The sequence below is a fragment of the Lissotriton vulgaris genome, chromosome 5 (assembly GCF_964263255.1).
Source record: "Lissotriton vulgaris chromosome 5, aLisVul1.2, whole genome shotgun sequence".
NCBI lineage: Eukaryota > Metazoa > Chordata > Amphibia > Caudata > Salamandridae > Lissotriton > Lissotriton vulgaris.
In genome coordinates, this window is record NC_141693.1 from 177258382 (window position 1) to 177280233 (window position 21852).

A 21852-nucleotide genomic window follows, 5' to 3' on the forward strand; every position below is an offset into this window, starting at 1 on the left:
AGTGGACTTACTCCTGTTGAGAGTGACCCTCCAAGGGCACCATCCCAGTTTGCTATTTTTCCTTTTAAGGAACTAAGACAGCTTTGTGTCTTAAGGGGTCTGAAGACAGGGCCTTCCCCTACTGCAGACCACCTAAGAGAGCTTTTGGATCAGTCTGAAGCTCTAAAGACCTCTAAAGCAAACCCCACAGGGAATGCTGAAGGAGGCCATCCTTCAGAGGATGACACTGTAGACACCCCTACCCCTATCATCCTAGTAGATGAGGAAGCCTCCACCACTGGAGCTCCTCAAGTAGATGTAGAGGAAGAGGAAGAAGAAGAGGAGGAGGAGGTGGAAAGCAGTGAGTCAGATGATGACAGAGATAGTCAGGTGCTGGTCAGTAGACTGAACCAGGCTAACTTAAGTCAACTTGGGAATGAATCAGGTAACAACCCATTCAGACCCCCAGGTGGACTTAACCAGGGCCATAGGAGGAGAAGGCATCACTCAGGTGAATCCAATACCTCCCATGTCTCTAGAGGCTCTCATGGTCACTCCAGAAAGGAGATGACTAGCCCTCAGAGAAGGGAACATGAGGCCAAGATGAGAGAGGCTGAGCTTAGGATCCAGAGGCAAGAGTTAGAGGTTGCCCTGGCTAAGGAGAAACTTGCTAGAGCAAGACAGCCTAGAGAGAGTGGGGTAATAGAACCCACTGGTGGCAGCAATATCCACAAGGATAAAGACAGGTCTTTTGATAATAGAAACCTGAGTAAGATTGTGCCCCCCTACAAAGCTGGGGATGACATCCATAAATGGATTACTGCAATGGAGAGAGCCTGCAGAGTACAGCAGATCCCTCAGGAGCAGTGGGCAGCAATCTTGTGGCTCTCCTTTGAAGGTAGAGGCCGAGACAGACTCCTCACAGTTAGTGATGGGGATTCTAGAAACTACCTGGTCCTGAAGAGTGCTCTGATTGATGGGTTAGGCTTAACCACTGAACAGTACAGGTTAATGTTCAGAGATACCCAGAAGACACAGACTCAGGACTGGTCTGAATTTGTTGAGTGTGCCACTAAGGCTCTGGAGGGATGGTTGCTGGGAAGCAAGGTTACAGACTATGAAGGATTGTACAATTTGCTGATGAGAGAACAAATTTTAAATAATTGTCAGAACCAGCAGTTGCATCAACATTTGGTTGACTCAGATTTGACCTCTCCCCAAGAATTGGGAAAGAGGGCAGATAAATGGGTAAGAACCAGAGTTAAGCAAAAGAACCAGAACCAGAACCAGGGTGGTGACCAGAAGAAAACAGACCAGAAGGGTGGGGAGCAGAAAGCTAAAGACCAGAAGTCTTCAACAGGGCCCCAAACTGAGACAGAGGGTGGGTCCCAAACTTCCAAGAAGAAGAAGAAAGAAGGTCAGAAGAAACCCTGGTGTAAAACTTGTAAGAACACCTCTCACTGGACAAGTGAGTGTAAAAAGGGTGGAGCCCCCAGCACTGCAGCCCCTAAGGCACCTGCACCCACTAGTACAGTTAGCAGTGCTGGTCCTCAAGCCAAGGGTTTAGTGGGAATCACTTTGGGAACTGAAGGAGATTCTGACCTAGTCAGAACTCTTACACAGGCTGTTCTGGTTTGTGAAGGGGACATAGATTTGACCCCTGACATAAGTCCCAGTAACCTGGGCAAATACAGACAGACACCTTTGATTAACAACAAAGTGGCTCAAGCTTACAGGGACACATGTGCCAGTGTCACTATGGTGACACCTAACTTTGTGGACCCTGGACAATACATGCCAGGCGATGATTACCTGGTGACCAATGCCAGCAATGTCACTACTACACATAGTGTGGCACTTGTTAACTTTTCCTGGGGAGGGGTAACTGGCCTAAAGAAAGTTGTGGTTAGTGCTGATCTCCCAGTAGAATGTTTGTTGGGCAATGACCTGGAGAACTCTCTATGGTCAGAAGTTGAGTACAGGACTCATGCAGAGATGTTAGGGATATCATCACATGTCCTTGCTGTGACCAGGTCACAGGCCAAAAAGTGCCTCTCTGAACCTCAGGTCTTGGATCCTGGAACAATGGACCAAGTACCTCCCAAGAAGAAGAACAGGAGGGTTAAGGCTGCGCCTTCCCAACTGCCTACAAGTGAGGATCAGGCTTCACAGGAAACTGATCTTGAGACCCCTGAAGGAACTGTCCCTGAAGAACTTGAACCTGATCAGGTTGAGTTTCTGGGGACAGGGGGACCTTCTAGGGCAGACTTGGGGCAGGCTCAGTTAACCTGTCCTTCTCTTGAACCCCTCAGACAGCAGGCTGCTGCTGAGGCTGCTGGGAATGCTCAAGGTGCCCATAAAGTATATTGGGACGATGGACTCCTTTATTCAGAGGCTAGAGACCCCAAGCCTGGTGCTACCAGGAGGTTGGTTATACCTCTGCAATTTAGGGGCTTCCTACTCACCTTGGCTCATGATATTCCTTTAGCAGGACACCTAGGCCAGAACAAGACTTGGGACAGGCTTGTCCCTCACTTTCACTGGCCTCACATGTCTGAAGACACCAAGGAGTTTTGTCGCTCCTGTGAAACCTGCCAAGCCAGTGGTAAAGCAGGTGGAACAACAAAGGCCCCCCTGATACCACTACCTGTGGTGGGGGTTCCCTTTGAGAGAGTGGGGATTGATATTGTTGGTCCAATGGATCCCCCTACAGCATCTGGGCACAGATTCATACTGGTGGTAGTGGATCATGCCACCAGGTACCCAGAGGCAATTCCCCTTAGGACCACAACAGCTCCTGTTGTGGCCAGGGCCTTACTTGGAGTTTTCTCCAGAGTGGGGTTTCCTAAGGAGGTAATATCAGATAGAGGTACCAACTTCATGTCTGGATATTTGACAGCTATGTGGAAGGAATGTGGTGTAAACTACAAGTTCACCACTCCTTATCACCCACAATGCAATGGGCTTGTTGAGAGATTTAACAAGACCCTAAAGGGCATGATTAAAGGATTACCTGAAAAGCTCAGGCGAAGATGGGACATCCTTCTGCCCTGCCTTTTGTTCGCTTACAGAGAGGTCCCTCAAAAGGGGGTTGGCTTCAGCCCCTTTGAATTGTTGTTTGGGCACCCTGTAAGAGGACCCCTGTGTCTTGTGAAGGAAGGATGGGAGTTACCTCTCAAAAAGCCTAAACAGGACATAGTGGACTATGTACTTGGTCTCCGCTCCAGGATGGCAGAGTACATGGAAAAGGCATCCAAAAACCTTGAGGCTAGCCAAGAATTACAAAAAGCTTGGCATGACCAAAAGGCTGTCCTTGTTGAATTTCAGCCTGGACAGAAGGTATGGGTGTTGGAGCCAGTGGCCCCAGCAGCACTCCAAGACAAATGGTCTGGACCCCATACAATTCTGGAAAAGAAGGGAGAGGTTACCTACTTGGTGGACCTAGGAACTCCCAGGAGCCCCCACAGGGTGCTCCATGTGAACAGATTGAAGGCATATGTCAGCAGGGCAGACATGGGCTTGCTCATGGCTACAGATGAGGGACAGGAGGAAGAGAGTGACCCTCTCCCAGACCTGCTCACTCAGAACCCTGAGGATGGCTCAGTTGATGGTGTGGCCTTAGGTGGCAGCCTCACTGAACATCAGCAACATGACTGCAGACAAGTTCTACAGGCATACAGGCATATGTTCTCCTTGACCCCCAGTCAGACTAACTGGTGTACCCATGTGGTGGACACTGGTGACAGTCTTCCTGTAAAGAGCAAGATTTACAGGCAACCTGACCACGTCAGGGACTGTATAAAGACTGAGGTGCAAAAGATGCTGGAATTAGGTGTCATTGAGCCTTCAGAGAGCCCCTGGGCTAGCCCAGTGGTTCTGGTCCCCAAACCTCACACCAAAGATGGCAAGAGAGAGATGAGGTTCTGTGTGGATTACAGAGGACTCAATGCTGTCACCAGGACAGATGCACACCCTATTCCAAGGGCAGATGAGCTCATTGACAAGTTGGCTTCTGCCAAATATTTGAGCACATTTGACTTAACAGCTGGCTACTGGCAAATCAGGTTAGCTGAGGAGTCTAAAGCCAAGACAGCATTTTCTACCCCTAGTGGGCATTATCAGTTTGTGGTGATGCCCTTTGGTTTGAAAAATGCACCTGCCACCTTCCAAAGGTTGGTGAACCAAGTCCTCACTGGGTTGGATGACTTTTGTGCAGCTTATCTGGACGATATTGCTGTCTTTAGCTCCACCTGGGAGGATCACCTGATCCACCTGAAGGAAGTGCTTGAGGCTCTGCAGAAGGCAGGCCTCACTATCAAGGCAACAAAGTGCCAGATAGGGCAGAGCAAGGTTGTATACCTGGGCCACCTTGTAGGTGGAGGCCAAGTTCAACCACTGGAGAGTAAGATCCAGACCATCAAGGACTGGTCCCCTCCAACTACCCAGACTCAGGTCAGAGCTTTCTTGGGCCTGACTGGGTACTACAGGAAGTTTGTTAAGAACTATGGGTCCATTGTGACTCCTCTTAATGATCTGACATCCAAGAAGATGCCCAAAAAGGTTCAGTGGACAGAAATCTGTCAAAAGGCATTTGATGACCTGAAGAAGGCCATGTGCTCTGCACCTATCCTGAAGAGTCCTGACTACTCAAGAGAGTTCATTGTCCAAACAGATGCTTCTGAGTTGGGAGTGGGAGCAGTGCTTTCACAGCTTAATGTAGATGGCCAGGACCAGCCCATTGCTTTCATTAGCAGAAGGCTGACCCCCAGAGAGAAACGTTGGTCAGCTATAGAGAGGGAGGCCTTTGCTGTGGTGTGGGCCCTGAAGAAGTTGAGACCATACTTATTTGGCACTCACTTCAAGATTCAGACCGACCATAAGCCCCTCCTATGGCTTAATCAGATGAAGGGTGAAAACCCCAAACTACTCAGGTGGTCCATTTCCCTACAGGGGATGGACTTTACAGTGGAGCACCGCCCAGGGACTGACCATGGCAACGCAGATGGTCTCTCCAGGTACTTCCACTTAGAACATGAAGACACAACTGGTCAAGGTTAGTCTAATGTCCCTGCGTTTGGGGGGGGGTTATGTAGGAGAGTAGGGTCTGCTATCCTATGGTCACCCCAAATTTTTGCTTTTTGCTTCACTGGTTTCTGACTTAATGTGGCTGTGGGCCTGCTAATCAGACCCACAGCCTGCTGTTCTCTCTCTAAATTACTGCCAATGCACTCTAGGTGCATTACGAATTGGAACTGGTTCATCTTATGAGCCCCTGTAATAGTGCACCCTAGGTGCCCAGGGCATAGGTGTATCCAAGGCCTACCAGGGGCTGCAGCACGTATTGTGCCACCCCTGGCCTGGCCTCCATAATTGACACAACTGGCTGATCACTCAGCTGGGGTAAGTCGGTGTAACCACCTCTTACTTAGGTACAGTATGCCTGTGCCTAACCCTAAACTGGACACATACGTTCCTATCAGCCACTCCTATGGAAGGCCTCATCAATCCTGGAGGCAGAGTGCTTGGAAATATGTGAGATGGTGCTCTAGCATGAGCTGAGCCTATCTGCAGCGGTCGGGAACAACTCCCTAAGCTGTTCCGGGATATTGCCATACCATATACTCTTAAGTGCATTATAATCCTCGCGGTTAAATGCTATCTTTGGTTTGGCTTTATCAAAACATGTCGAGTAAGGTGTCATACGAATTGGAATACTATCCCCTCGCCAATTCTGGCGACGGGGATAGCATTCCACCCTTCTAGAGGGACACGACATGTGTGTAGCCTTAACCCCGGTTAAAGTTAAACAGAGCCTCAGCTTCACAAAATGGACGCTGCCACCACAGACACAAGTCTGGCCTCCTGCTGCTGACCGAAACTCGGCAGATGGTGGCCTGGACAAAGGGTTTCCTGCCTTGGGAGGTGCGAGCACCACCCCAGACAGGATTTTGTGTATTGGGTAGGACAGGGCTGAATAGAATCAGACATGCCCGGGGCACACAAGGTGTCCCCGTGCATAGGCCAGCCCAAACCGGTTCTGGGGCCTTCCAGCCCCAGTCCTGGCGCGGAGCTGGACAAAGGAAAGGGGGTGTAACCGCCCCCCTTCCTGGTTCCTCCCAGAGGAGGGACCTAGTAGGTGATCCACCCCCTAGATTGGAATAAGAGGGGGAGCAGTGCCATTGCACAGCAGATCATCCCGAAATCAACTTAAACTAAGAAGAAGACTGGACTTCGACATTCTGCTGCACAGAAGACTGAAGAAGAATCTCCCTTGTGGCCAAGGAGTGACCACCCTGTGAACACAGGTACCAACCAGCAACTCGACGTCTGCTTTGCCGCCGCCTCCCGCCGGAGCCCGAGCCCAGAGCCCGACAAGAACCAGATTCCCAGACCTCTCAGAGCCCGATCCACAGTCCCTGCAAAGAAGGGACCCGTGGAGGCACAGAGTGACGTGGGACCGGACCTCTTGAAAGACACCCGAAAAGCTGACTGCGCAGCTTCTGAGGCATCCTCGACGTTGTGCTTTGGGGATTGAGAACCCCCACCACCGAGCAGCCCTTGCACCGAAGATCAGCCCTCCAGCATCTCCACGATCTGCGTGGGGCCCTTTTGCATTGTGCCACTCGACGCGCCATCCCGGCCACTAGCCACGCGGCCAGCGGCCATCTTGGCGACGAACCCGAAGATTTAAACAGCAGGTCTGGTTGCTCCAGACCTACCCAAGCTCCTGTAAAAAGGAGCACCCGCTCTGACCTTGCTGGTCCGAGTGAACAGCATCTTTCAACTTCTGCGTGGCTTGCATTCGCCAAGGCCTGTTTGCTCCGATCAGGTCGCCGACACCGCCAACAGCGAGAAGCCTACGTGGGACAGCTCGTGACCGACTCCTGGACGTCCTCGACCCCGGGTATCCACGTGGCTGCTGAAAGAAGCTACCCGACAACGCCTGTTTGCACCCGACATCACCTGGTTCCACTCTGGTTCCACGGCAGTCACTGGCTAGTGACTTTGAACACTGTCCCCTCTGCTTTCAGGTCTTCACATCTACAGATCCACCCTTGGATCCACCGGAACTCTTCTCATCGAGCCGCCTGCAGCATCTCCTGCTCCAAGCACCATCGACCAGCGTGACGAAACCCGACACATCTTCGACCCTGTGCACCCGCTTCCTGTGGGTGAGGTAACTCAGCTCCGCCGGTGCTCCTGCACTGGTACACATCCCAAGGGCCTGTGTTTTAAGTTTCAGCTCCGTAGGTCACTCGGAAGGTTCCTAACTTTCTAACTTTGTGCTTTTTACGCACCATAGACTTTGTATTGAGAAGTGCGTGCACTTTGGACACTGCACCCGAGTCCCGTGGGCCTTTCCCGACTTAGCTAACTCCAGTCTCGAATAGCTCCAGCGATTCCCAAGGCCCTAGGCCTCTTTACTTTCCTCCTGGTATCTCTTATACCACTTATTTAGTATATGGTTTAGGTGGCCCCTAGGGCTCATCCATATTGTGCAACTTTTGTGTATTTTAAACTGTCTTGTGATTTAACGCTTGTGCTTCTGTGCTCATAAAGAGTCCAGAGGATTTTAATAGTTAATAAATCAATATATATTTTCAATATATATCTGTGTGGTGTCCCTTTCATTTGGTATTCAAGGGGGTTGTGTATGGTATAACAGCTGGCTTCACATGCCTTTCAGAGTTTAGCCTAAGACTGCTTTGTCCACGTTACCACTAGGATAACTGGTCTACAAGGTTGAATTACAACCATCATCATAAGGGTTGCTTGGCATGGTACAAAGTGATCACTAGAATTAGTGAGCATTATATACCAGGCCAACTTCTCACAGCTATTCATTGAGTTTTTTCCCTGCTTATTTATGGTAGCCATTTGCCTTAGTTTTTTTGCTATTTCCCTTTTTTTATCTCGTAGCTTTGAGGTATACCATGGATGTTTATAGGCATCATATATAGTTTTTACTATCGGTTTAGCAGGGAATTTTTCTAGCAATTTCATATGTAAGTTCTGCCATTTTTTTGCTAGGTCATTTGAGCCAGGGTCTCAATCGTTTCTGCGTTTGTATACACGAATTCCATTATTTCATTTGTTATGTTACCTCTCCATTTAAGTTTCCTAAGATTGTTATCTTCTGGGGTTGTGGCTAGAGAGACAATACTCTCTTTATGTTGTATGTTTAAACTCAGTATTGTTTCTTGCGGGAAGTGATCGCTTTCTGGGCGAGGGATGATACAAAAATGATTGATCTGCTGTAAGAGCTCGTTGCTGATTAGCGTGAAGTCTATTGTGGATTTTTTGTTTCCACTTGAGTATGTTGGCTTTGCGGGTTGATCACCCTTTATGTTCCCATTTAGCGCCAGAAGTCCCAATGAGTCCAGTTCGTTCCTTATTTTTTGGAAATTGCTTTTATTATCTTTGACACTGATCAGGTTACTGTTGAAATCACCAGTAATCAGCATCCTGTAGGATTGGTGGGTTATTTGTAATGTTTGTATTAATTTTATTAGTTCCAACAGTTTTTTAGTCTTTGTAGACTTCTCTGGGTGAATGTAGACATTTAGGATCAATAGTTTCCACCCGCCGTGTTTTGTAAGTTGTTTATTTTCTAACTTTATGATTTGTATTCAGTTTTCCCCTGAATCCATTATCTCAGACTTCTAAGTGAAGTTGTTAGTTATGTAGGTAGACAAACCCCCCCTTGGGTGTCCATATTTTGCTATTTTTTCAGCCATTACATGATGTTCTTCATAACCTGCAATTTGTCTCGGGGTAACATTCCATGTTTCTTGCAGGAGAATTATATCGAATGTTCCCAGGAAGGCAATTGTGTCTTGGTCGTGTTCCATGTCTTTGAAACCGTGTACGTTCCAGGAGCAGATACTTATTTTCCTTTCAGTTTTCTTGTTTTCATCAGTGTTTCTAAATTACTCTATGCAGCGTGAGCTGTTTCCATCAGGAGCGATGGGAATTCAAAGCTTGTGGAATCCATGACCAATCCTGGTCGTGTTCTGCTCGTAGTTTAGGTTGTCTTGTTGTTATCTTACTGGACTCGGATTCCCTCCTTATTTGTTGGGTGATTGATTCATTTCTTGCTCCTTTTAAAATGGAAGATGTTTTTCCTTTTCTGTATGTTTCTGATGGGGCCACGCTGTTTAGAAGGGGGTATGCATATTTTATAGGAATCGGATAGACTAGTGTTATGCCCCATGCTGCAAAATCTGCTCGTGTTGAAAAGATGAGGTCAGTTATCTCCTTTGATACCCAGGTTGTGCTGCTCGTTTCACATTCTGTGTCCTTGTTCGTTGGAACGAACTCTACTGATATTAGGTCATTAGAGGTTATTTCTCTTAATTTTGGTATCTCACGAAATAACCTCAGTAAATTTCCCCGGTTCCGCGTGTCCATTGTTCCTTTTGTCTGATATTCCGGTCTGAATAGTAATATGCGTCCTGTCACTGTGTCAACCATTTGGGTGTTCTGATTCTGAGTGAAATTACTTCTGTCCTCTCTTTGGACTGGGGGCATCTCTTGCCCTAGGTGTTCAACAGTAAGTGCTCCAAAAGGGCTTTCCCTTAATGATGTCTGCGCTTCTTTGCGGTGTGTAGTCGATAATTCGACTGATCTATAAGTCGTATTCGGCCTCTCTAAAATCGTTTGTGATACTCCAGAGGTGGGATTCTGTGTCACTCCATTATTTCCAAACGGGATTATTAATTGGGAATTCCTCCTCATTCGGTGTTCTGGTTGTGCCTCGTGATCATTATCATTTTTGACTTGGATTAATTGTTTTTCTTTGCGTTCCCCAATGATCAAATTATCTTGCGTCTTAGACTCCCATGGGCCTTCTAGTATTTGCACTTTTTCCTGTATAATTTGCTGTATATTTCCTAAACCTCCTTGAGTTTGTGCTGATTCGTCCATTATTCTTTTTGTTTTATTTGTTTTTTTTTTCCTGTGCTGACTTTGTTTTTTGAGTTCTGTTGCGTATTTTCCGTTGTCATTATAGTCTGAGATTTTTCTGTGGCTCAGAAATTTCTTCTGTGATTACCCCCTGATTTTTGGATTCAATTATGTCCTTTTTTTCTATTTGACTTAATAAACTCTTGTTCCTCTTTAAAGAGAATATGGGATAGTTTAAACTTTCCTGTTTGGATTCAGCAACATTCTTCCTTGCTTTCCGGGCTCGTTTCCGTTGTCTTTTTGTTTGTGTTTCGATTACGGCTGATGATGCATGTATTTTCCTTTCTTCTTGTCCTCTATTGTTTGCTTCACTTTCTTCGTCCAGATTTATGACCATTTCTTTCTCAATGATTGAACTTTTTCCATTTTGGTTTTCTATTGTTAGGCCTTCACTCCTCAAGTCTTTATGGGAGGCTTCTCCATGTATCCTTGTTGAACGTGTCACACCTAGTATTTCTGACAAAATTAGGTGTGCTTACATTTGGTGAATAACAACTGGTTTAAGTGCCCGAGCGAAACATGTTAGGAGTGAGATGACCCACAGATGTACGACATCTTCTGTAGACTGAAACACAAAACAGTTGCTAAAAATAAAGTATTGTACAACCTAAAATCGTCACTCATACAGGTGAAGACTATACCCAAAATGAAGAATGGGTGATAATCCTTGTGCTTTATTACTCAGAAAGTATAGGCCTACTTCATAATGGACCATGCAGATAAAAATCAGAAGAGTTCTCCTTGGAATCTATGGCAAGTGTAGATTTCCTGGAATATGAATATTCTTAAGCAAGAAATAGACAAATGTAGATTTTTGGCAACCAAGTGGAAACTTCTGCATATGTAAATGTGATGCAACATTTTTCTTTTAAAATGGGAAAAATATTTTTCCCATGAATAATTCCCTCCCTCTCACTAATATCTTTAACTGGAATGATATGCATTCTTTCAAAGGATATGAAAGGACCCGCAACAGTGATGCAAATTCTAGCAAACTTGCAAGTTTGTAGCCGTTCACCTGCTTTTAATGAATGTCTGACCCCGAAAATGCCCACAGTGCCTTCCCTCACCATTATTAGTGAATGTGCAAGTTCAATACATGGCAGAGTGACTTTATTCACAAGTACATCAACCATAGAAGATGTTAAAAATGCACTCCAAATACCTGACAATGGTTACTCGTGACCCATTACCTTTTCAAATCCTCCCACAGCCTTCAACATTGTTGATCATCAAACCCTGCAGGGACCCTGTTCTCAAGAATCAATCTTTTACCTGTAACCTGCAGACACCCAAAGGATCCATCATGTGAAACTCATGAGAGTAATCCTGGATGCCAAGAGCATCAAGTTGCATTCATACGCAAACAACATGCAACGGTCCCTACAGAACACATCAGAAAATAGCATTAGCTATTTCAAAGGTTGACTGACCCCGATCCTGGACAGTGTGCCAGTATTTTATTTGAAATTGACCAACGAAGACAGGGTTCATGTCAATCACCAGAGACAATGAAAAGGAACAGGTGTGTGGAGCAATGGCTTTCAGAGGTAAACCTTGACGTTTTCAGTCACCAACAGGTCCGCGGCACCAAATACCTATTCACCAATATCAATACCAACTTAAGTATCAGAGGGAACATCTAAAAAAAGAAACAAACCATCTCACACTGAACTCACCTTGGCTTTTGAAAGGAAAACTTCGCTCTCTGAAGTAGACTTTACAACAGCCATATAAAATAGCCTTAAAAGATTTATTTCTACCCTACCTTGAAAGATGTAACTCTGTGATAATCAGCATCCTAAAATAACATATGATTTCACAGAAAAGTATCCTTAGGCCAGTGGTCAATTGATCAAGTGTCAGTAAGTTTCACAGAATATCATATCCCATCACAAATATCTAGAGGCTCCCTCGACCAGACCAAAACACCTTCAAAGTGTGTGTATTACCTTCAGCTGAGCTCTCAACTACACCTGGAAAGCACAAAATCTCCAACAAGCAACATAACACTTGTAACAACTTCCCCGGGCTCGAGTCAAACAAGAATCAGGTAGAAGAAGATGAAACCTAACACCCTCTTTGCCTTGCTGCTAGGATCTGGAACTCACCGTCCACACTTCTCAATTCTTGGCAAGGCACATCCTGAAAAAGGTGAATTACCTGGCACTTTACTCATCATGCTTCACAGAGGGAAAGATGTTCTCCCTAAATCAGACCACTGACGAGATGTATAAGCTCCAGTTCTTGCCCATATGTCTTTAATTCCACTGCCCAAGTGATGACATTTCTCAGTTTGTTGAATAAAATTTAATGCATCAGTAAAGAAACCCAATGGATGCATCCAGCAGCCCTCCTCGCACTCCACGTTTGCTTCAACACCTACACACTTGTGAACTGGAGAACTCTACTATATCTGGTACACGAAATAGAGCACTTCGATTGACAGTAGTAACCTCATCAGGATAAAACAGAAGAGAGTCGATAGCACAACACTACACCTTCTCTTGCTTTGATCCCAGAATCACAAACTCCCTCTCTACACAGATCTGTCATCGCCCTTACCCCTACTTTTCAAGAAGGCAATGATATGAAGCCTTCTTCTCAGACAGAAATGTACATTCACCATATCAATTTCCTAAAAAAACGGCCCATGGACTCACAACTAAATGGAGTTTACTCAGAAGTGAGGTGTACGAAAGGGCTCAGTCTATGTTATTCAGTCAAACAAACTTTGTTCCCCACTAGGCACTGGGAATTGGTGGACAACCCACTTAAGGATGCACTGTAGGCCACCCAAAGGTGACTGGACACTGCTCTTTGGAGACCGTAATATCTGGCACCTTACGAAAAAACTGAAAGAATTTGACCGTGGGATACAATTGGTATACACACGTAGTGTGCATGCCAATTGTAACACGAAGAACTGTGTGTATCTAATCCACTGCTCTTGTCAACTATAACATATAGGAATGACAAGAAAGCCAATCAAAGTGAGAAAGACAGGAACAAGAATATAGGTAGATGTACAGCAACAAAATTAATTAACAATTACTTCAAACATAATCATATCATTCATACTGACACAATGGGGTTGAAAGACAGGATACCTTCTACTCTAGTATTAAAACATGAGGATGAGGGCATGGTTTTTCAATTTGCAATTTCCAGTCAATATCATTGTGCCCCTCTCTCTCTGCTTCCAATAAAAGAGAGAGAGAGAGAGAGCGAGAGAGCGAGCGAGAGAGAGAGAGATAGAGAGAGAGAGAGAGAGAGAGTTTGTGTTTGTGTACTTTTTTGCCCTTTAGATATATAGGGATTTATTTGGCATAAAGAACCTGACATTACTCTTACATCTCAGATGTAAGTGATCAATCAGTAAGGAGCGTAATGCTGCTCATGAAGCTGAGTACGAGTGCATGCCAAAAACAGGACCTTGCATGAGCATTTGTTGATACTTACTCCACCATTTCGATTTGAAATATGGTGGCATGGCAAAACAGCACACTGCACATAGTTTTTAATATGTTTTCCAAACAACAGCCTAGCTCATGTATTCTGAATGCATCATGAATGTGCCTGCCAGGGCATTCCATGAAACTAACATATACTGGAAAGTAATGTCTTCAAAACTCATGAATTTTAGCACTTTATGGCAAACACGTAGATATGCAAGATCATTCATTGAGTAGAAAAGTCAAAGTAATGGAAAACTGTTTCATTGAATATACTGATAGCTATGAAACATTTTATTTAATTGACCTGGGGCCCTATTATGCATATAGCACACTTTCCCTGTTTGTTAGCGCACCCTCCTGCAGGAGGATGTTTGGTTGGGTCAACGGGACACCCTTTCTTCCCTCCACAGGGCTGCCTTTACGAGGCACACTCATAGTGCGCTAGCTTTTAGTGGCATGTTTGCCTCTGCATATTTGCCTTTATGCCTGCTTCCCTAATACGGCACAGCAATTCCTTCATTTGTTTGGGGCACCCACCCCATGCAAATGAGGGAATGCCCTCTCATGATAGCGCTATCGGTATTACAGAAGGGGCAGCACAGGTTCTGAGGTGCCTTCTTTAACACTGTTAGGCCCCAGGGCTCACAAACCGGGCACACCTACACATTGCGTCCCTGGGGCACAATTTATTAAATGGTCCCATGTGTGCAGCTGGCTAGTTTGAGCAGTATATGTGCAGCAGAGAACATTTTGAACCCATAATGTGCAGCTATGTAAGTATAGTACACAAACGTACACACCCGCACACACCAGTTATGATTGCTGATTCATAATACGTTTCAATATGTTAAAATTATGAATTAAGAACACCTAAGTACATAGAGGCCTACAGATAAAGACACAAATTCCAAGTTGGTGCAAGCAAGTGTCAGAATTCAGCGTTGCAGGGTATTTATCACACACAGTATGCTGTATGCAGTTACCCCAAAACTCACACTAGGTGCTATTTATGTCACCTGATAAATTATGATCCCACGGCGAGTCTGACTTTATCCGACAAATTCAACTTACTCTTCCAGCCTACTCAGAATAAGAGCCTTTCATGTGAACAGCAGAAGAGGAAACCACTTGTAAGCACTGATATGTAGGCAAATGTGTTCATTACCATGAAGTTACTTAGGTGGATGAAGAAGGGGTGGGAATAGAACTGAACAGTATGGGTGATGTGGGATAAAAAATGGCGCAAGAGGGGACTTGCTCTATTGTACAGTGTGACTGACCCAGTTTCCTCTTATTTTTCAGACTTCCCCCAAAATCTCATGGATCTACTACAGGCGAGGAAGACAACAGTGGCACAGCTCCAGTGTGAGTGGACAGAAGTTCTGACATGTCTCAGTGTTGTTCCACGTAGTCAGGAGGACTTCTCCATTATGAAAAGCACCATCTTTCAATGCCCTCCTTATGAGGGAGCTACCTGTCCACTATCAAATGTCTATGCATATGCACATGTTCCATAGGTTAAAAAAAATAATGATTTATTTGGTTATTTGTTTTGCTGGGAGCTGAGGAACCACTCACATATTCAAATATTGTCCAGCTAAGCCACCACTGCAACCACTTAAACCATTCTTTAATTTAGAGCTTTCTTATTGATTTACAAGAATTACTAAACAGTAGAGTTCAGATAATGACAGTAAAGGCAGATGCAGCCCCGGACAGCGCAGGTAAGAGCGGTAAGGCCCGGCCGGGTGGGGACGATAAATATGGAAAATTAATCATTTATTTAATTATCTCGCTCGATTGGCTATCCAAATTACCCCCACCAACCCCATGTCGAGCTCACCGCTCTTACCTGCACCGGCCACGGCTTGGCAGATGACATCTAACTTTCATCCTACAACATGAACCTTACAGCTAATCCATGATCTTTGTTGTGGTCTTCCAATCTACAGAAGTAAAAAGTCACATGTATGCTGGCTCCCTCACCCCTCATTTCACTAGCACAGCTTTGCCAGTGCATGAACCCACTCTTATGACAGAGCTGAGACTCAAGCTGACCTCTTCTAGTGACCCTACTTGCAGATCAACATGCAGTGCTGGGATCCACTGAAAATCTGCTACTGTTTCTCAATCATAGCCTAATGCAAACCTTCAGTGTTTGAACACAACAAAGTCGATGATAACAAACCTAATGTGTGTACTTTGCCCCCTGATGTAACAGTGGGGTCCTCAAACATACAGTGGCCGATACGAAGCATCCACAAAATCAATGTATGCACAACAACCAGTGCCACTTCACCTCAGTCTTAACCTGCAGCCTGGCTGCTATCCTGGAACTGACACTAGCTCATCCAGGGCACCTCACTTCGACCCTTAAACAGTTCTATTTTTCAAATGCACCAAGTGGTTTTCCATGCATAAAGAGAGACTCCACTGGCGAGTTCGATACAGACACATAAGGAGGGGAGCAGTGAATGACTGAGTCTCAACTCTTGCAATAATGGGATCAAAAAAGAGAGATAAATGAAAAGAATAGACAACGAATCTAAGAACACAGGAGGTGACTTTAATGGGAATATGTAAAGCGGACATGTACAAAGATGATGAAGGAATAGAAAGGATGTGATATTCAAACTCATCAAATCCGCTTCCTAATTTCTATGATGACAGTTCTTTCAACCCTTCATCAGATTCCACAGCTTGAAACTCTGACACACTTCTTGGATATTATGAACTACTCACTCCGCAACAGATCACCTTCCCCGTATCTCTGAGAACTGGTCAAGTTCACCCGCTACTCGAAAACCAAATCTACACCCTATGAAATACCAAGAAAAGTAACACCCTATCATTCACCTCCCATTCTTCTGGAAAAGCCATGATCAAGCTATAGCTTTGGAAGTCTCTGGCCAAATTGACTGTCACATCCTTTAACAGATGTAAAAGTAATGCTTCCATTTTTGCTGGAGCACTGAACTAGCAAAACAACTGGCTGTTAGGAATCCCCTGAAACTCGCAGACAAAGGTGATGGTGCATCTGTGCCTTCTTTTACCTTTCAGAGGCCTTCAACATTGTTTAGTATCAAACCCTTCTCCACACCCTTTGTGAGCTTCAAAGGAAATCTTCAAATTTTCTTCATCTGGGTCTCCTTTTCACAGGACAAAGGCAATACATAATAAGTTCAGATGGTTGCTCCTAAATTCCTTCATTCTCTGTCAAGCACAGAGTATTCACAGGCTCCATTCTTGCTTCCATGATATTCAACAAATACGGATCCCCTAAGCACCCAACTGGCCCCCCAAAGCCTATTTCTTCATCGGTATGCAGTGATACCGAACTATGACTCAAAGTGAAACAAATATCCTTGCCCTAAATCATTACCAAGAGAGTGGATACCAAGACATCACCTGGTCATGGATTTTAGGAGTTGACCTTACACTCAAACTGGGTACTTGCTCATTATCTCAACAAAAGCAACAGGAAAGTGCAAATTGACCAATGCATCAACTCTATGCAGCTTGCATTCTTACCCCCCAACTGCACTTCCATCATCAGATCCTTGCAATTTAACACCAACCCCTGAAAGGCTTTCAGAAAATGTGAAAAACAAATCCAGATTGCATGATAAATCAGATCAGCCTTATTCACAGGTTCATGAAATACCTATTGCTTCTGGTATTCAGATCTTCCATACAAGGCTTATTCCTCTCCCATATTGATTGGATTAATAGTCTGCTGAGTGGCCTCCTATACTCCTCTTTCATAAATTCAAGGCTTTCTTCTACTTGGCTACTCGTTGTTCAACTTTTGGTAATCTCTCCCCTGTCTGGTTCTTCATTTAGTGGCCAGCAATGCTGGGTTCACCTCGTCCTCCATCACAAAGCTCAGAAACCTGGGTGTTATATGACGACAAGCTGTCTTTCATACACCACGTCAATGCAGTTGTCTCCTCATCCTTCTACATCCTCAGGATGATAAAAAACTCCTACAGTTTCTCCCCACTAGTGCTTGTAGAACTTGCATCAGCACACTGGTAATGTCTAAAGTTGACTACTGCAACGGTCTCTTAGTCAATGCCCAGGAAAAAGTCCTTAGTAAGCTACAACTGGTCAGAATGCAGCCGCCAGGATTCTGTCAGTTGCCCCCAAGTTTAAGCCGATATCCAAGGTGATGCGACAGCTCCACTGGCTGCCCATGCGAAGCAGGACCAAATTTAAGGCAATGTACATCGCCTACAAGGCAATCCACAACACAGGACCTGAGTTTATGAAGAAAGCTCTCAGCTCATACAGGCACAGCAGACCCTTGCGCTCCTAAACAGCCGACCTGCTGACTGTCCCTCGTACTAAGAAAGCTTCATGGGGCGATAGAAGATTCACAGTCTCTACTGCCAGATTATGGAACACGCTCCACCTTCACATTAAGACTAGTCCTACCCTGCAAACCTTCAGGAATCATGTGAAAACCTGGCTCTTCAAACAATAAGTCACCCGCTCCATGGCCTTTCCTTTCCTTCTAATCCGTATTACCGAGACACCCAAGGGTATTTACGCGCTTTACAAGTTGCTTTAATAAAATAAACCATATAACTCCTACTCTCATGGAGCTTCATTGGCTTTAACTAAAGGCAACAATAACATTTTAGAGACTTTGGGCTTTGTTTGGAGTTTGTCGGATGGGTTACTCCATTACAAATGTGCCTGACGTATTACAAGTGCATTGTATATAATGCACTTGTAATAAGGTGGACAGGATAGCCATCACATTTGTGAAGGAGCAGCACTGCCTTAAGTTTTGCCACATCCTTCCCTTTGTACACTTTGGCCACAATGACAGGTTTGACTATCTGCCCAAACACTGTACCTTTTCAGAACCCACCTAGAACCCAAACAGCACACACATTGTGCTTATGCAGACACCTAGAGCAAGTAATTACAAAACTAGAATGCAGTCCTTCTTCCATCTTTTATCCTCACCCCCTGGCTTGTTCCCCCTTTTCGGTCAGATATCGCCCCTCTATAATGACATTCAGGAAGGAAGAAGGAATTGAAGACCTTCTACTTCTTTATCCACCCCCCAGGCCATATAACATTATCTTGCCACAAAAGAAACCTTTTTGCCCTGGGCTATCGCCTCCTCCACCCACAGACGTCAGCTGTGGTTGTTTACCTACTTTGCTTCTGGAATGCCTATTGAGTAGCCTTTCTGAACTTCCATGTATGTTACTGTAATTCACAGTTTTCTGCACATTTATATATCCCTGTCCCTTATCTCCAGGTCTATCGTCTTTCTGTTTAAATACTCCCAAAATAATTAAATAACAAATATTTCCCTAGCACTTTGATGCTCAATGATGAACAACGAAAGAAGCATGCATCCTATATAGGACTTAAGCCTACGACGTTCTCTATCTGGATATATTAAAATGAGAATGAACCCGTGATCAATACAGTTGATATATGCACCAGAAGAGACTGTCTTTCAGACACATGACTCTAAGGTGTTTCTCAAGCTTGCAATAGACAACCTCTCTGTGTGAAGGACTAGACATGTCTTAAGCACTGGGAAATCAGCGCAAGCAAAATAGTGAAATCCATGTGGCTAAAACTTGTTGGCCTGTTGTAAAAGTAAAAGCACACACACACACACGCACAAACGCACACAAGCACACACCCACGCGCGCACACACACACACACACACACACACACACACACACACACACACTCTCTCTAAAAATAACAGATTGAAAACCTTTTAGGCCATTTCCTGGTCTGGGGGCTTAGTGGACTGATGTGTCCGCTGTAGGGGCCTGTGTTTGACCTCATGGTCGCAAGTTCAAATCCCAGGAGGTGTACTCAGCAATACACCCTTCTGAGGTCGATAAAACAAATACTATTGAGCTGGGTAACAATAAACATCTGTTATTCACCACTGAGATATCCACGGGTGGATGTGTGCTTTTTATATACACATGTAATGTGCTGCTCTGCTACTGCACCTCATGCCTATCATCTTCCCATACTGGACCTTAGATATTCCCAAGGCTGATGCTGTAAAGAGTTTTTGTGAACTGACCCCATTGTGATAGTCCATGCATATGTAGTCGTGTTACCCACATTTTCTCTTGCTTTGCTCAACAGTGGCAACGGGTCAAAACTATTCGCAGAAAATGATGTGGAACAGTGACGGCATCCTCGAGAATATTGATTACCAAGAAGGAGACCTAGTGATAAAGACACCAGGCTTCTACTTCGTGTACTGTCATCTGCACTTCAAGAGGACCTGTGAGGGTGACTCTATAGACTTGAGAATAGAACTCCGCGTGAATGGCAATCCGGGGCATCAGACGATACACACCTGCAAACCAGAGGCTTCTTCCGAGAAGGTCTACATAAGTAAGTTCTTCGGTGCTGTGTTCAGTCTAAGAACTAACGATAGTGTGTCCGTGACCACCGACTGGGCAGACTTTGTTGATACGAAGATAATGACCAGGAACAATGTGTTTGGAACATTTACTCTGCATTAAAATTCACCAAAACAAGGCTATGATGCCTTCATTATTTCCGCTAGTTGTACGCTTACCATATCATGCACCTGAGAAGACGTGATCTCAAAAGCTGTCTTTCCACAACGTATGGCTCTTGGACATCTGCAACTTTGAAATTGGAGCTAATGGTGAGCCAACTCATCACTTCCATCCATCACCATCCTGAGAATGACCCTGGTCCAGCATGCCACCCCTTTTATGGCATTATCAAGGTGCACCATGCCCACCAGTAACTGAATGGACGGATGTAGCTGGCAGGACCAGGATAAAAACTCAAACTTCTGCAATGCACAGAGCCTACCAAGGGGCACTGGACTTTAACTGGAATCCATTCTCTGACATGATGGAAAGTCAAGGCATGAACGTCTTCTTAAGAATAGCTGATGACCTGACCTGCAAGACTATGATGGAGCAGAAATGTCTTCGACGGAGCAATGAAACGAGATTCAGATCCCGTGAGCTACATTGAACTAGTAATGATTTGAATTTGTCTTACAGAAAATGGAAGGATGGAAGTGTTATTTTTCATTTGTTCTCAATTCAAGGACTTATTTATCAAACTTTATTATTAAGTGTAATTAACATGCAGAAGGAGTGCAAAAATGAAAAGCTTTGTTTTGTGTAGTACGCATAATACCTGTAGTTCTTACGAGGATTACACATACCTCACTAAACAAAAACGACACAACTTTGCACATTCCTACTGCAAAACTTGGTACCCCATCCCAGTATTCTGACTTGTACAATATTAAAGCACTGCCTTATATTTTGTCCACATCCTTTCCTCCAGCTATTAACTGGAGGAACCAGTGCAGAGAAAAAAGGGTTGTAATTGGGAAATGAGTGGATTTAGGGTGTGGTAAAATGCCTGTGCATGATATTTATTATTGCAACTTCATTATCTTGGAATAGGACTGTTTAAATCACCTTGGGATAAAAGTGCATGGTGTAGTTACAGATCAACCCTGGTTTAATTTTGCTGAATGGTAATTCCATGTTAGTAATATGGGCACCAGAGGGCCTACTGCCCTCTGAATCACAAATGTAAAACAAAGACTAATATTACCTACTATATTTTGAGGCACATTTTTTAGACCAGTGATTCCCAAACTATGGGCTGCAGCCAACAGGTGGGCCGCACAAGTCCAAGAAATAAATAAATAAGGATGCTATTAAATTGTCACATTTGCAGAGCTTCAAAGACAGAGGTCAAATGTCAAGCTATGTCTTCTGACAAATTGCTGCTTATGTTTATTATCATGGGTATTGGTGTTTACAAACTCCTTGGACTTTGCAGCTGGAAAAAGAAAAGTAGAGCTAAATGTGTGATGATCTTGCTGGGGTAAAGAGAGTATGAAAGAAAATGTTGAAGGATATCATTTTTTTAACACACACCAAAATGCAAATACCTGTACATGAGTTATACACAATCAGCAATTAGGAAAACTAATAATGAAACACTTTTTTTGTATCCTGAAGTTTGAGGCAAATGAAGTTTTTAATAGGATCAAAACAAATCAAGACACTTCTTGGTGATGCACAAATGATACATATTCACTGAAACCTAATTTCCATCCATTATCATTTGTGTGCTACATAGTTGTGTCAGTAAAACTGGATGTATCTTCAAATTTAGTGGAAAATGTGTTGTCTGTATATGACAGTGTGCTACCTACCACATTAAAAAAAATATCACCTGACTCATGTCTATTGAAGCTAGGTGGGTCACAAACGTTTGTTGTTCTAAAAATTGGGGAATGGTTCTAAAGTGTTTGGGAAGCACTGTTGTAGACTGAATGTGGGTCAACTTTAAAATGACAGGAAATATATCAAAATCTGTAACAGTATTAATGAATCTGCATAATGCAAATCACAGTGAGTGCAAAACTAAATAAAGATC

At 44.4% G+C, this 21852-nt stretch overlaps 1 protein-coding gene across 1 annotated transcript in view; it reads left to right on the forward strand.

Moving 5' to 3' along the window:
• TNFSF8 (TNF superfamily member 8) overlaps positions 1-21651 on the forward strand; it is a 104368-nt gene extending 82717 nt beyond the window's left edge. The window contains exons 3-4 of the mRNA XM_086919996.1: positions 14706-14768; positions 19546-21651. Coding sequence (XP_086776122.1) covers positions 14706-14768; positions 19546-19931 — 449 coding nt within the window. The 3' untranslated portion in view covers positions 19932-21651. The remainder of the gene's footprint in view (positions 1-14705; positions 14769-19545) is intronic.
• The last annotated feature ends 201 nt before the right edge of the window (positions 21652-21852 follow it).